We start from the raw sequence: 15,518 nt of genomic DNA on the forward strand, positions 1-15,518 counted from the left end.
CTGAACCATTCTTATGTCTCAACCTATTGTTCTAGTGCTATCCTTCTCCAAATGATTAAGTTTAAGAAAATTACTTTGAGGTTCACCTGGGTGGCTCAGCGGTTGAGCTTCTGCCTTTGGCTCAGGGCATGATCTCACATCGGGATCGAATCCCACATCGGGCTCTGTGCAAAGAGCCTGCCTCTCTCTCTGTCTGTGTCTCTGCCTCTCTCTGTGTGTCTCTCATGAATAAATAAATAAAATATATATTAAAAAAAAAAAAGAAAAAAATTACTTCGAGAAATGTGTTGGCTATGGAGAGGCTCAGCAAAAGTGAACCAGGTATATATTCTTGTGCAAATGGGAGAATTCTTCCCTAGAACATAGAAAATAGATATTATGGGCTCTATGTCATCTGCCACAGAGTATATCTTACAAATTTAATCCCTAAATCTCAAAGTTTTAGGCACTTTCCCCCATCAGTCTAAGATTTCTTAAGAGCATGAAGGGTGGCCCATTTCAGATAGGCAAAATAATTTACATTCCTAAAAAAATTATCTATTTTGGTTCTAGTTTCTAATATGATGAAGTATGACATATATTAAGATTTATATTCTTGCCAAGTCACATAAGATTAAGTTTTCTGAAGTTACTTTAACAGTATTCCAAACTGCATCATATATATCTGAAGGCATATGTAATTGTTTCAGGACATCTAAATACTAGAGATGGCACTCAAAATGCCAAGGCTCTACCTCAACTAGATTAAACTAGATCAACTAGAGACAAACTAGATTAAATGGACCACCTTCTCACATGCTCTATACTGTCTCCAAATTTTGTATATGCTTAAACCTACATATACCTACAAAATAAACTATATGACCCTTAAACTAGTTAGCTTCAATTCCTGGAAAAAAAATCTTTGCTTATAATCAGCTGAGAGATCTTTCTCTAGCCAATGAGAAATTCTACTATTGCTACTTCTAGAAAGTAACAACTCCAATATAAACTATTTCTGAAAAAGTACAACAGAGCACAAACTTTTACCATTCTGATCTGATTCTTTGATTTCAGAATACTTTAAAGAAATCTATAATTTAAAAAAAAAAGAAAAAGAGAAATCTATAATTTTAAAGCAAATTTCAGAAGTTAACCACACCTATGACAACAAAGGCTAGTTTTCCCTTCAAAGAATAGACTGTACCTCTTTAGAAAAATAATTTTGAAAAAAACTTTCATTTGTTTTCATATTTATTATTAATTAATGAAGGGGAAAATCAAAGTAAAGAAAGAGAAAAAAAGACAAAAATTAAGGAAGTTATAACATCAAGAACATAAACACAAAGACATTGAGGCAGAATACAGAGTATATACCAAACATACAAAATTGTGAATGGAGATACTGTAAAGATGATTCTTGCGTTTGGTAGTAACTAAGCTGACTGATGGGGTTCTTTCAAATTCTAAGGATCCATGATGGCACAACATTTTTATACTCAAGGACCACTTTTTTATAGTCTAAAAAAATGTACCAGGAATCTCCCTCACATCTTGCAAGATCCATCAATATCTGAAAGCATATTAATATATACACTGAGAAATATCCAATTTTATATTTTAATAGCTTAAGTCAGAGCAAAGATGATCTGGGACCTCCAGGATTATCTAATTTTAAGAAAGGTCTATAACAAGGGCACCTGGGTGACTCAGTCAGTTAAGAGTCTGACTCTTGATTTTGGCTCAGGTCGTGATTTATTTTTTCCTAGATTTTTTATTTATTTATTCATGAAAGAGCGAGAGAGAGAGAGGCAGAAAGAGAAGCAGGCTCCTTGCAGGAAGCCAGGTATGGGACTCGATCCCCAGACCGGAGATCGTACCCTGAGCCAAAGGCAGACACCTGGGTGTTTTAGGTCATGATTTCAGGGTCATAAGATCTAGCTCCACATTGGGCTCTGCGCTCAGCACGGAGTCTGCCTGAGATTCTCTCTCCTTTTCCCTCTACCCCTCCCTCTGCTCATGTTTCCATGCTCTCTCTCTAAATAAAATCTTAAAAAAAAAGAGATCTATATCAGATCATTATAACATTTTAATTTCAACAAATATGTAAAGATCAATGCTCCTTTTGACTTCTTTCTTCACTTTTCTTTCCAATGTCAAGTTAAAATAATTCAGATTACTTTCAGTTCCAACTGAGTTTCAGTCAATGCCAAGCACAGTACTGTACAAAGAGTTGTTATAATAAAAACTGCTTACTGGACAGATAACAATGGGCCTGATAATCACCTATGTATTACACAAAAAATGTACTCAGTAAATAAAAAAGGAAAAGCAAAAAAAAAAAAAAACGTACTCAGTTCATTTCACCTTGGCAAAAATGTTTTTCAACTTAATTCTCAATATTTATCATATAACACACAAATATCAAGAGAAAATAACAGAGTGAAAATACTGTAACTCCCTGGACTACCTGAGAGTAAAGAAGATAATACATGTGAGAATTTTTAGTTTCCCACAAGACAATTTCATCTTAGTTGAAGTACAAATATATGTTTACGCATGTTTTCAGTATTCATAGCCAGTAAGTACACTTAAAAAAAAAGATTAAAAAAATTAAGAAGAAATAAGTTCTTAAAATATGGTTCAAGAAGGTCAAATGTCTGCAGTTATTTTAAAGGTGACATGTAACATCTAAAAGGGAAGAAATGATAAAATGGAGCACATTCTAAGAAAGTAAATAATGGCACACCAGAAAACATTTACTATTCTTAGGAGACAGGATACAAACTTTCCAAATATTAAAAGTAATGAGGAAATTTGAAAATTACTTTCAAAGGAAAATAGTACTGATGGAAAGGCATGTTGTAAAAAGCATTAATCTATTATGAGATCTGTTTTGAATTTCAGTTCTACTTTTTAGTTCTATGACAATGAAAAATTGTATGAACTATTTTGGAATTCAATTTCTTTCTCTTTAAAAAAAATATTTCTTTTTTTTTTTTTAATTTTTATTTATTTATGATAGTCACACAGAGAAAGAGAGAGAGGCAGAGACATAGGCAGAGGGAGAAGCAGGCTCCATGCACCGGGAGCCCGACGTGGGATTCGATCCCGGGTCTCCAGGATCGCGCCCTGGGCCAAAGACAGGCGCCAAACCGCTGCGCCACCCAGGGATCCCCTAAAAAAAATATTTCTAAGTTTCTTTCACTTTTAAAAATTCTCACTCCAGGAAAATTGTACTAGTCTAAAATTTAAAGAATTTGGTCTCAACTGCAATTCCTTCGACAAGTTGATTACATTTAATTTTCTTCATCTATAAAGTAACTTTCAGACAAATCATCTCAAATCTTTTCCAGTTTCTTCTGTTTATAAAGAGTCACACTATGAAAACAAAATTCAGAATGGTCCCTTAGAAATAAAAAGCACAGAGTACCATTCATTAGCTGGATATGACTATCCTAGGTAGCAGAGATCTCAGCAAAGCCTAAAAGCAGTTCACAGGAGACATCTGCTGCTGAAACTGGGAAATTAGCATGAGAGTGAGCCCCAGGAAATGCAAAGGCAGAAATGAATGTTAACTGAAGAGCAAAGTGCTGTCAGGTAAAAAGGGGTAGAAAAACAGTTCATGAAGCTCAACTTCCTATGTAGTAGAATTTACACACTAGGCCACTGATTCACAGGATACAAAATATAAAATCACCAGAAAGAATTAACAACTGACAACAAAGAAACAAAATAAAGAGACGATCATGAATAGGATTCTTTATATAAACCAACAGTTACTAAAAGTATCCTTAGAAAAATATACTTTCCTATCAAAATTATCTAGTTCTCTGTTAAGAATTAAAACAAAACAAAAAGCCCCCTCTGGATGGCAATAATACCCACTCCCCTCCCCACAATAAACTCTAGAGCTAAACCAGTGAAAGGTTAGGGTCACAGCTTGGCTAATATAATAATAACCCAAAAATGGACAGGGAGAAAATAAAACTATTCAACTTCTATTTGCTTCCATTTTTTCCCCCAGGAGAATGAGTTTTGAAACAGAAAGATAAAAAGTAATGTTGTAAAGACTGATCAAAATGTAAAACAGGTAAGGGGCACCTGGGTGGCAGAGTTAAGTTAATGACTCTTTTCAGGTCAAGTCGTGACTCAGGATGGTGAGATCAAGCCCCAGACTGGACTCCGCACTTGGCACAGAGTCTACTTCAGATTCTCTCTCTGTGCTCCTCCTGCTTGTGCTCTCTCTCAAATAAATAAAAATTTTTTAAAAATGTAAAATAGGTGAAAAGACTGACTGCATTAAACGAGTTCAACTCTGTAAGCTAAATGAATCACTTCCTTTAAATAGAACTTGTGGTTGTAATTATGGAACCAATGTTGACAAATTTGAGAAAAAAAAAAGAAAATGGCAAAGATACAAAAAGACTCTAAGTGGCTAAATATTCTGATGTTCAAAAAGAGAAAAGAGAGGACTCAAGAAATTAAGTGTGAAATCTATTCCAGATTTTTAAAAAATACTAAGAATAGCTTAATGCACATAAGTTTTCTCATACCTTAGAAAAAGAACCAATGAGTATCTGACACTTCTATGAATTACTAAAAACAATAACTAATCATGTATCCTATTTTGGAGGTATCAGACTAGTAGGTCTATGTAAATATTATGTCTTTAGATTTAGTGAAGGCTCTAGCATCTTTGTGAACAAGTTGAACAAATGAGTGTTAGAGGACAACACAATGAAGGAACTTAGTATGCGGCTGAACAACCTTATTCAACAAAACTGGTATAAGGAGAAACCTAATTAGTATGTTATATGGGTATAACAAATGAGTGTTAGAGGACAACACAATGAAGGAACTTAGTATGCGGCTGAACAACCTTATTCAACAAAACTGGTATAAGGAGAAACCTAATTAGTATGTTATATGGGTCTGTACTCTGCTGTTTTATTCAGCATATTAATCCACAGAGGAGTAAAGTAGTCTACAGCCTACCTGGATAAGTTTTTGATAAATGGATTAACTTCCTATCTAAAATGTTATGAAGATGTTCCTATAACCAGTTCACGGTGGATGTTCAATATTTGTTGAATTATGTTATGACCTTTACAACAAAGGTTCACTCCCAGGAACCTGGGAGAAAATCTATTCCAGAGATTAAAAGGGCATGAGTGAGACTCATCTAACTGACTCATCTAACATGTACCTTGAAAACTTTTTTTTTTTGTATAATTTCATCACAAATAAGGTATGATAAGCAGTGTCCAAAGAAGCTAAAAGAAGTACTTTTAATTTGCCTTTGCTGGATTTTAATATAAAGTATCTTAGCCAAAAGAAACAATGATTCTTGAGATTAGAGATAAGTAGATAGAACTGCAAGAAAAGTACTACTGCATCTGTCACCGTTATAGTTGCTCCTACTATCATATGCTTAAATAGCTTAAATAACACTTAGTAGTAGTGCCAGATGCTGTTCTAAGAGCTTTAGATTTTTTTAAAAAGATTTCATTTATTTATTCATGAAAGACACAGAGAGAGGCAGAGACTCAGGCAGAGGGAAAAGCAGCCCCCCCCGCGGGGAGCCTGATGCAGGACTCAATACCAGGACCCCAGGATCATGACCTGAGCCAAAGGCAGACACTCAACCACTGAGCCACCCAGGTGCCCCTAAGAGCTTTAGATAGTAATTCAGTTACTCATCCAAAAATGCACTTCTTTTTAAAAAAGATTTATTTTGGGGGTGGTTTAGGAAAACAGAGTGAACAAGGGGAGAGGGAGAAACAAGCTCTCTGCTGAGCTGGGAGCCCTGGTTGAGGCTCAATCCCAGGACCCAGGGGTCATGACCTGAGTTGAAATTAAGAGTCTGCCATTAAAAAAAAAAAAAAAAAAAAAAAGAGTCTGCCATTTAATCAACTGAGTCATCCAGGCACCACAAAAACACATTTCTTTTTTCTTTTTCTTTTTTTTTAATTTTTATTTATTTATGATAGTCACACACAGAGAGAGAGAGAGAGGCAGAGACACAGGCAGAGGGAGAAGCGGGCTCCATGCACCGGGAGCCCAACGTGGGATTCGATCCCGGGTCTCCAGGATCGCGCCCTGGGCCAAAAGGCAGGCGCCAAACCGCTGCGCCACCCAGGGATCCCCAAAAACACATTTCTTAAATTGGTACTATTATTTTATCAATCTTACAGATGAGAAATTGGAAGCTTGAAAAGGCTAATAATAATAAGCCCAAAGTCACTCAGTTTGTAAGTGGCAAAGCCTGGATTTAATCCTGGCAGACTGGTTTCAGAGTATGTACTCTTAATAACAGCTATCATATGCCAAGGGCATTTCCAAATCTCAAGTCCAAAAATATTTTCTTAAATCTGTAAATTTTTCACGCTTCTACTTTTTATTCTCATTAAAGAGCTTCAACCCTATGTAAGAAACAGCATTCCATCTGAATTACCAATATGTATGGAAAGAGGACTACTAAATATGCTATTTGGATTTAAAAACTTAAGCAAATACACAGAATGTTATGAAAAAATAAACAGAAATAATAAAGTCATTTTACTACTTTTCAAATAGATTCTTGGATTTTCAAGACACACTTGTTTTTTCAGATCAACAGTACTGATCTTATTGTTAAATGGTCTTCACCCTGAACCTAGATGTATTCCTCAGATATTTAGTTTCTGTTTAGTGACTATTAAAAAAAAAGGACTATAAAGAGAACCAGAAATTAGAAATTATTACCTGAACAGAATGAACCCAAGTGATTCTACTGCTGCCCTCCGGACATCGTCATTAACATCACTTACCTAGGAAAAATTTTAAAGGATGATTATATTATACTATGCATTCTATTACTAGAGTTAACTAATGAGAGACATCATTCAAAAGTAAATTAGATCTCATTAATTAGAATGTCTTCCCTTAATTTAGGAAAAACGCATCTGAAATACCTTTTATTTCAAGGCTTAAAAGCCTCTTAAGCTTGGTGAAGTTTAAGATTCAGGACTGCTTCTAAAGATTATTTCAGCTGCACTATAGCTTTTGCAGGCTACACTGAAAATCTAACATTCTTTCAATGTTGTTTTAAAAAAAAGTACACCCTAAATTCAAGCAAAATACAAACATTTACAATTTATAACATACTACATGCTACACTGATAAAAAAATTAATAATAAATACTGTGGGATGTATCTCTGGGAAGAAAATAATAATAGTTCTAAACTAAACCCTTTCTGCATCGGAGGATGACCTGAGGTTTACCTTCTCCTGGCATCAAGATGGTGGAAACCTACTAAATGTATGTGCAATCTCCACTGTGTTACCACGCAACATTATTCATAAACTCTATCTGGATTTGGAAGACTATAGTGGGAACACCCTATTGGAAAACATGGGCACTGGCTTTCCTGTGCAAGGGATCTCTTGAAATAGAGCATGTCCCCTAGGGGCTATCTGGAAGCTAACTTCACAGGCTGTAAGAAGTGTTTTTTATTGTTCATGAGATTTCCCTATCCTAAGGTGGCTGCACACACTCACATGGTCTTAACCCTTCCAAATGAGGGTGCCGCTTGGAGTAGGTTTTCAGAAGTTGCCACTGAATGATTTTAAGGATTTCTATTTGTCCTGATATACTGTTACCCTGCTCTACACCTGGTGCTAAGGTTAGAGCTGACTGTGTTCAGTGATTGAGAATCTGAATCTGAGATCACTCGTGGTGGTCATGCAATGTGGGTGCTGTTGCAACCTAGACATTTAGTGTCCATCTGCAAACTTCCCTTTCCACCTCTATCCAAGAAAAGAGTACTTACAGCAACGTGTAGCAGGCGTCGAATAGCTTTGTTGTTACCCGAGCCACAATAAGCCATGGCTACAGTGTACATCCCAGATCGTCGAAGAATTGGGTCCTAAAAAGAACAATCTACATCAACTGAAAGTTATCATTTCAAACAGTGATTTCTATAGTCTCACTGGCACAGCTGCATCCAGTAGGAGAGGAGTTGGTTTTAGGTAAGAAATGAGAAACTTAATGAGAACTATTTTGTGGTTGGTAGTTTTCTAAATGAATGCGGAAATAGACTTTTTTTTTTTTAAGATTTTATTTATTTACTCATAGACACAGAGAGAGAGAGGCAGAGACACAGGCAGAGAGAGAAGCAGGCTCCATGCAGGGAGCCCAATGTGGGACTCGATCCCGGGTCTCCAGGATCACACCCCAGGCAGTAGGCAGCGCCAAACCGCTGCGCCACCGGGGCTGCCCCGGAAATACAGACTTTAATACAGGAAGAATTAACTCCTTTTTAATTCCCAATGCTCTAAGCCATGTGTCTGTACTGCTTTACAATCACTAGGATGTTATCAAGTTCAATACCAACACTCACTATCCTCTACACTCAACTTCCATTTATTAAACAAAGAAGCTTGCTTCTACTTTTGGATTGTAACTTGCTTATTTAATTATCAGGCACTGAGCACTGAGTGGAACAGAAACGGAGTCTGAGAGCTAAGCAAATAATTAGCAGCTTTATTACTTAACTATTAACAGTGGTTCTTTGTATCAGACTACAGAGAACAGCATTAGTTACCACTGACTACCCACCATACACAATACCATTGTCAAAATAAAACAAAACAAAACAATGGGGATCCCTGGGTGGCTCAGCAGTTTAGCGCCTGCCTTTGGTCTGGGGCATGATCCTGGAGTCCCAGGATTGAGTCCTGTGTCAGGCTCCCGGCATGGAGCCTGCTTCTCCCTCTGCCTGTGTCTCTGCCCAACCCCCATGTCTATCATGAATAAAAAAATAAAATCTTAATAAATAAATTAAATAAATAAATAAATAAATAAATAAAACAAAAGGCAATTAAAAAAACTCACTCAAATAAATAAGCATAGAGACTTCACTGGTTTTTGATGAAAAAACAATGAAGGAAACTTCTTACGAAGTGATTCCAAAATTCCAAAAATTCCAAAAATATTTCCAAAAGAAATTAACTTGTAAATTTCTAAAGAACTTTTCTGGATCTCCTCATTCGAAAATCACTAATCTGAAGTCTAATGATTAAATTTAAAATTCTCAAATTAGTCCTGTTCGCCTGGTCTAATCAGTGGTCTCCTTTCCTACATTCCATTAGGCTTTATATATATATATATATATATATATATATATATATATATATATATATATATATATATATATATGTATGTATGTATTTTTAAAGATTTTATTTAATTTATTATTTAATTTAATTTTAATATAATATAATTTATTTAATTTTATTTAATTTATTCATGAGACACAGAGAGGGGGGTGGGGGCAGAGACATAGGCAGAGGGAGAAGCAGGCTCTATGCAAGGAGCCCGATGTGGAACTCAATCCCAGGACTTCGGAATCACTTACTGAGCCAAAGGAAGGCACTCAACCACTGAGCCACCCAGGCGTCTCAGGCTTTATATATCTTGCAAGAAGTTTTATCAGCAAGTGTAGCTAGGCGTTTTGATAGGAACACAGATAATTTCTAATGGACGTGTTTCTGTAAATGTTGGTGATAACCAGGGTGAGAGGGAGTGCAGGGAGAAAAAGATAATGTATCATCTCACCTTATCACGGCAGAGAGATTCAATGAGAGCATCAGCTTCCTCCATCCTCCCATACATCACTAATGCAATGCCAACTGCAAGACCACGCAGAATCTTCTCATGCTGAGTTTCCTGTGCATAGCCAACCATATCCTCAATAGCCTGGGCATTTTTAGAGCCCAACATAACCAAACCTAAGGCCAGGCCAGCTGCTTCACCTAGTGAGTTAAAAGTAGAAATTTAAAAATGATGTGTGTAAAGTCAATAAAACCTATCCTATTGGAAGTGGCACTTACTATAATCAACTATTAAAACAACTATAATTTCTAACAGAATTTTTTCAAACCATTGGATAAAAAGTATTACCATTGAATTATAGCTATTTTCCTTTTTTTTTTAATTTTATTTATTTATGATAGGCACACAGTGAGAGAGAGAGAGAGGCAGAGACACAGGCAGAGGGAGAAGCAGGCTCCATGCACCGGGAGCCCGACGTGGGATTCGATCCCGGGTCTCCAGGATCGCGCCCTGGGCCAAAGGCAGGCGCTAAACCGCTGCGCCACCCAGGGATCCCTATTTTCCTTTTAAATCTTGACAGAATGTACCAATAAATCCTACAGTGATTTCAAAGGAGACATGATGACACTTTTCTATGTTATCACCAAGCAGTACAGATAGCTGAGCCACAATTAGGTCACTCTAATAAATTTCTACTTACGAAAATCAGTTATACAGACAGATACATCGGATATATCATTCTTAAAACCTATGTATCACAAAACCTATTTTTATGAGTTTCACAAATAGGGCAAAATCCACTCCCTGGATTATCTAATAATCTAATCTAAAAAGTAACCTATTAGATTTTTAAGAGGCTACAAAATATAAATAGAAAATAAATATTAGTTACATTAGTTAATCCTGGTTTATTGTCTTTGGAAAGAATCGTTTACCTGTCACAGCATCATCCTGATAAAGGTTTGTTTTTAGCAAATCATACACGTCTTGGCGCGCAGTCCCCATGGCAGCTAAACCAAGGCCCAAACTGCCACCATGTCGAACGATCTAGGGAAAAAGCATAGGCTCTGCTGATTTGAAACACGGTACTTAAAATTCCAAGCTTTTATTCTAATTTTTAAATTTTATTCAAATTTAAAAATATATTGTGATATTAAACATGCAGAGCAGTTGACCCAGTAAGAATGGTCAACGTATTTGAGAACTAGACAGCCAGTGATAACCTTAGCACTTTCAGTTTCAAAAGAAATGTACGTGCAGATGCAAAACAACAGTAAGCCAAGAAACGAATGAAAGATAAGAAAGTGGAGATAGAGAGTACAGCTCTCTTTCAATACGTTTACATGAGAAGGGGAGAATTACAGTAACTAAGAGGAAGAAGCATGGTTCAAAGAAAGATTTTAAGATAAGTGAGACCTAACTATGCTTCTGGGCTGAGGGGAAGGAGGCTGAAGAGAGATGAAAGGGTATCTAATAGAACATGGCCATAAAGAAGTGGGAAAAAATGAGGTCAAGGGGAAAAGCTGTTTTTTATTTCAAAAGGGACACTTAGTGGTCATGTGCCATTTTTGAGTGCACAGTTTCCTTTCAAGGTGACAGCACCCCAATCTTGCTTGGAAAATACTCCTCTCCCATTGGTTAGTCTTGGTGGGACTGCCATTTAATAAGCACCCACCTTCTCCTACCCAAAGTGTGGGACTGTGACTCAAAACAGACCACTCAGATGGTCTGTTTCTCTGAAATTTTAATCTTTCTACAGTGAAATGACCCAAGGACCACAAACATTTCAAGTTCATTCATCCTGGCAGTAGGGTTGTAGAGAGATGATTCCATTAGTTTCTGTTATCTAGATCCCTAGAACTGTCCTAGCTCTTAACTCTTACAAGAGCTAGTTTATCAACTTCTTCTTTAATTACATAAGCTACTTCCAGTAAACTCCTTGTTTTAAGTCAATTAGTGGAAGTTTCTAATGCTGGTAACCGAAGAGCTTTGTTAAGAAAATTTTTACCCAAGACCATAGGAAATGAGACAAAGATGTAAATAAATGTACATCATATTTATAGATGAGAAGCTTATTAACTAAGACAGATCATCCTACCTAGGGCCTCAATATTTTCATTGAAATAGGAGGACAAAGTTGTCTGGCTTACTTAGCTTCTCTCCTAATAGCCTTCTAAAAAAGAATCTAACATAAAAGCTGAAGTCTAAAATCCTACTTCAAGGTTCCATAAAATAAAAACAATTTGTTTAATAAATTTTTATGAAAGAATTACATTTAAAAAATTACAAAATATCAAATAACCAGGAATTCCAATTCCTGAGAGTTATGCATTTTTTTGGGACTTAGTTCTGAGTTTCCTATAACAAAATTTGACTAAATGATCACTAAAGTCACTTTTAACATTCCAAAACTTTTTTTTTTAAGATTTTATTCATTTATTCATGAGAGACACACAAAGAGAGAGAAGCAGAGACACAGGCTGAGGGAGAAGCAGGCTCCCCGCAAGGAGCCCTATGAGGGACTCGATCCCGGATCCTGGGATCACGCCCTGAGCCGAAGGCAGACACTCAAATGCTGAGCCACCCAGGTGTCCCAACATTCCAAAACTCTTAAGTGTGGAAATATGATATGTATTTTACAAATATATGGTACTTTATTTTGTTTGTCACATACAAAGTTTAAAAGACTGAGAAGTATAATTTAAGTTTATAAAGAAGGAAGCAAAGTTACTTTAAAATAATTCTGTAAGAAGTTGCTATTTTTAGAATTTCAAAATCCTACAAAATTTCTATTCACTAAAAGAATTTGGCAAATATAATGCTTTCCTGGACTCTTAAGAAACAGAAATTAGTTTTTCATTCAAATACTTACATCATTGCTGGCATTCTTAAGCTGGTTAAGCAAATAGTCTATTATATCACCTCCATGATTGGCATGAATAAGACCTAATGCATAGAGACCTCCACCTTCCTGATAGGCTGATCCTGGAGAAGTGTCCTTGGGAAGATATGTCGCCATTAACTGTAATGCTTCCTTCTCATGACCCTGTAAATTTGAGCCACACAAAGGTGTAGTAACAGTCAGAGAAAAAAGATATATTTTCTAGGATTATTAACTTTTCTCTAGAATGCTCACTTTCTAAAAAGAGAAGAAAATAGGTCTCTATCCTAGACAACTTTGTAACTTAAATGACGGAATTTTAAGAGACCCAATCGCATTCTTATTTGAAACAAATGCTTCAGTTTTTTTTCCCGTTTTATAACATTTCCCCAAGTTTATCTTAGACTATGCAAATAACTTATTTCAATTCATCCTTTGAGAAATGGCTTAGTTTTCATGGGAAAAGGATTTCTACCTTTTATTAAAAACAAATATATATACGAATGTATTTTAATTTCTTATTTACTTCATTCTTTCCTGTAAGGACTCATGTGATTTAACAAAATCTACTCGGAAATGAATTACAGTAACTTTTATTTTTTAACTTCAGAAAATCTGTTTCTGTTCATACTAATTAGTATATATTACCTTATGAATTACACCCAAACTGGCTGTAGCTGTAAATTTTGCCCAGTTAGTGGCTCTGGCCAACCATTCCAAATTATCTCTGTAAGAAAAGAAAATTCAACAGTACTACTGAAATGAATTCCACAAAGCTTTTTATAACACTGAAGTCAAAGCATTAAGATTTTACTTTGAACTATTACAAATCATTTTACTTTAAAGAGCTCGAGTTACTACTGATTCTCTTTACCTCATAAGTTCTTAGTATTTTGAAGATTTTTAAAAATGCATGATACATGATTTCATTATGAACAAAAGCAGAATTATATTAATATATTTCATGTAAAAGCCTAAATTCAAGCCAATTAATAAAGGGAATTAATTTTACCTTAAAACAAGCAGGCTTATGCAATAAAAAATGTATAGAGGAGCCTGTGTGGCTCAGTCAGTTGAGTGTCCAGCTTTTGATTTTGGCTCTCAGGTCACGATCTCAGGGTTGAGGGACTGAGCTCCCATATTGGGGTCCATGCTCAGTGGGGAGTCTACTTGGGATTCTCTCTCTCTCCCTCTGCACCCTCTGCCCCTTGCACTTTCATTCTCTCTCTCTCTCTAAAATAATAAGTAAATACATCTTTGAAAAACAAAATGTATAAGGTAATAAAATAGAATTTAAAATTCAGGACTAGCAGGCAAGGGAAGCTCTCCATGTCCATGTAACAATGTCAACAGAGTCCCTATTAAAGATGATTTTAAATCAAAGTGGTAACCTTCAAGTGTATTTACCGAAGAAATTGGTCACTGGTAGTCCCACAGTGCATAAAAGAGTTTGCTATAACGGTTGCTGTATGACATACAGAATTCCGTACTGCATCCTACAAAAACAAACCAATTTTTATCACTGACAAAGTGTTTATATATATGCAAGGTTACATGCAGACAGACACACAATCAAAGGCCCTGTTTTGTGGTGAAAATATTAATAAACTGAACTGCTATTTAAACCATGAATCTTGGATATTTCTTTACAAAAAATTAAACAGATAGTTTATAAAACTAAGCCAGACAGTTTATATGTGGTCTTAACTTGAGATCAGTAGATTTTAGGCAGGAATATAGGTAGTAGATTTCCTATTTGGGGTTTCTTTCTTTCGTTTTTTTGAGGGGGGGTGTTTCTGAATAGTTTCATTTGCTATTTCCTTTCAGCATCGTGTCTACAATCTCCAAGGTGTTAGGGTAACCTGAAGAGCAGCACTGCACCTCTTCTCACTCTGTACCTCTGGCAGTCACCAAAGTGATCTTATTTTTAATGAAACTATATTATAAAGATCAGCTTCAAATAACTATTATAAATAAAAATTATGTAATTCTGTGTCTATTTGTCATTTGTAATTATTAGAAGTTTGAGAAGTACATGTGTCAAACAACTATGTAGTAATGAAATAATATACAGTTCTGGAACGCCTTGGTGGCTCAGCAGTTGAGCATCTGCCTTTGGCTCGGGGGCGTGATCCTGGAGTCTCAGGATTGAATCCCACATTGGGCTCCCTGCATGGAGCCTGCTTCTCCCTCTGCCTATGTCTCTGCCTCTCTCTATGTGTCTCGCATAAATAAATAAATAAAATCTTAAAAAAAAAATATATATATATATAGTTCTAAAAGAAGAATAAATGACTTTGTCACAGGGTACTGGGTAGTTAAGACAAAAAAGTGAAGATTTTTCATATTATAAATTTTTTCATAATAAAGATTTTTTTGAACCAAATGAGTATATTACCTAGTAAAAGATCAAAATTAATACTAGTAATTAGGGATCCCTGAGTGGCGCAGCGGTTTGGCGCCTGCCTTTGGCCCAGGGCGTGATCCTGGAGACCCAGGATCGAATCCCACGTCGGGCTCCCGGTGCATGGAGCCTGCATCTCCCTCTGCCTGTGTCTCTGCCTCTCTCTCTCTCTCTCTCTCTCTCTCTCTGTGACTATCATAAATAAATAAAAATTAAAAAAAAAAATTTTTAAATACTAGTAATTAGGATCAATATCTCAACAAAGGTTACATAATATCAAGGTAGAAACTGCTGCACTCACAGAGTTTATAGTTCATTGGGAAAAAAGACACATAAACTGTATTAATGTTCTGATCCGTGCCATTTGTCCAAGTGCTACATATATATATTAAAATAAAAAGTTAACTAAAAAAAAAAAAAAAAAAGAAAAATACCACTAAACCTCCCAGCAAAGGTAAACACAAAAACAGGAGCTCAATCACTATTAATTCTTTCTTCTCAACAAGTTCAAGGGTTTTCTCTCTTTTTTATTTTTTTAAGAAGTTATTTTCTTAATCAAAATAAAATACAACAAAGTAGTCAATAAGAAATAAGTATACAGGGGATCCCTGGGAGGCGCAGCGGTTTAGCGCCTGCCTTTGGCCCAGGGTGCCAT

General features: G+C 35.8%; 1 protein-coding gene across 1 annotated transcript in view; it reads right to left on the minus strand.

Moving 5' to 3' along the window:
* PSMD1 (proteasome 26S subunit, non-ATPase 1) overlaps positions 1–15,518 on the minus strand; it is a 94,678-nt gene that overhangs the window by 56,716 nt on the left and 22,444 nt on the right. The window contains exons 10-16 of the mRNA XM_055299923.1: positions 13,867–13,955; positions 13,108–13,186; positions 12,451–12,624; positions 10,514–10,625; positions 9,582–9,778; positions 7,795–7,890; positions 6,727–6,791 (exon numbers count right to left, since the gene is read on the minus strand). Coding sequence (XP_055155898.1) covers positions 6,727–6,791; positions 7,795–7,890; positions 9,582–9,778; positions 10,514–10,625; positions 12,451–12,624; positions 13,108–13,186; positions 13,867–13,955 — 812 coding nt within the window. The remainder of the gene's footprint in view (positions 1–6,726; positions 6,792–7,794; positions 7,891–9,581; positions 9,779–10,513; positions 10,626–12,450; positions 12,625–13,107; positions 13,187–13,866; positions 13,956–15,518) is intronic.

The sequence above is a fragment of the Nyctereutes procyonoides genome, unplaced genomic scaffold (genome assembly GCF_905146905.1).
Source record: "Nyctereutes procyonoides isolate TBG_1078 unplaced genomic scaffold, NYPRO_anot_genome, whole genome shotgun sequence".
NCBI lineage: Eukaryota > Metazoa > Chordata > Mammalia > Carnivora > Canidae > Nyctereutes > Nyctereutes procyonoides.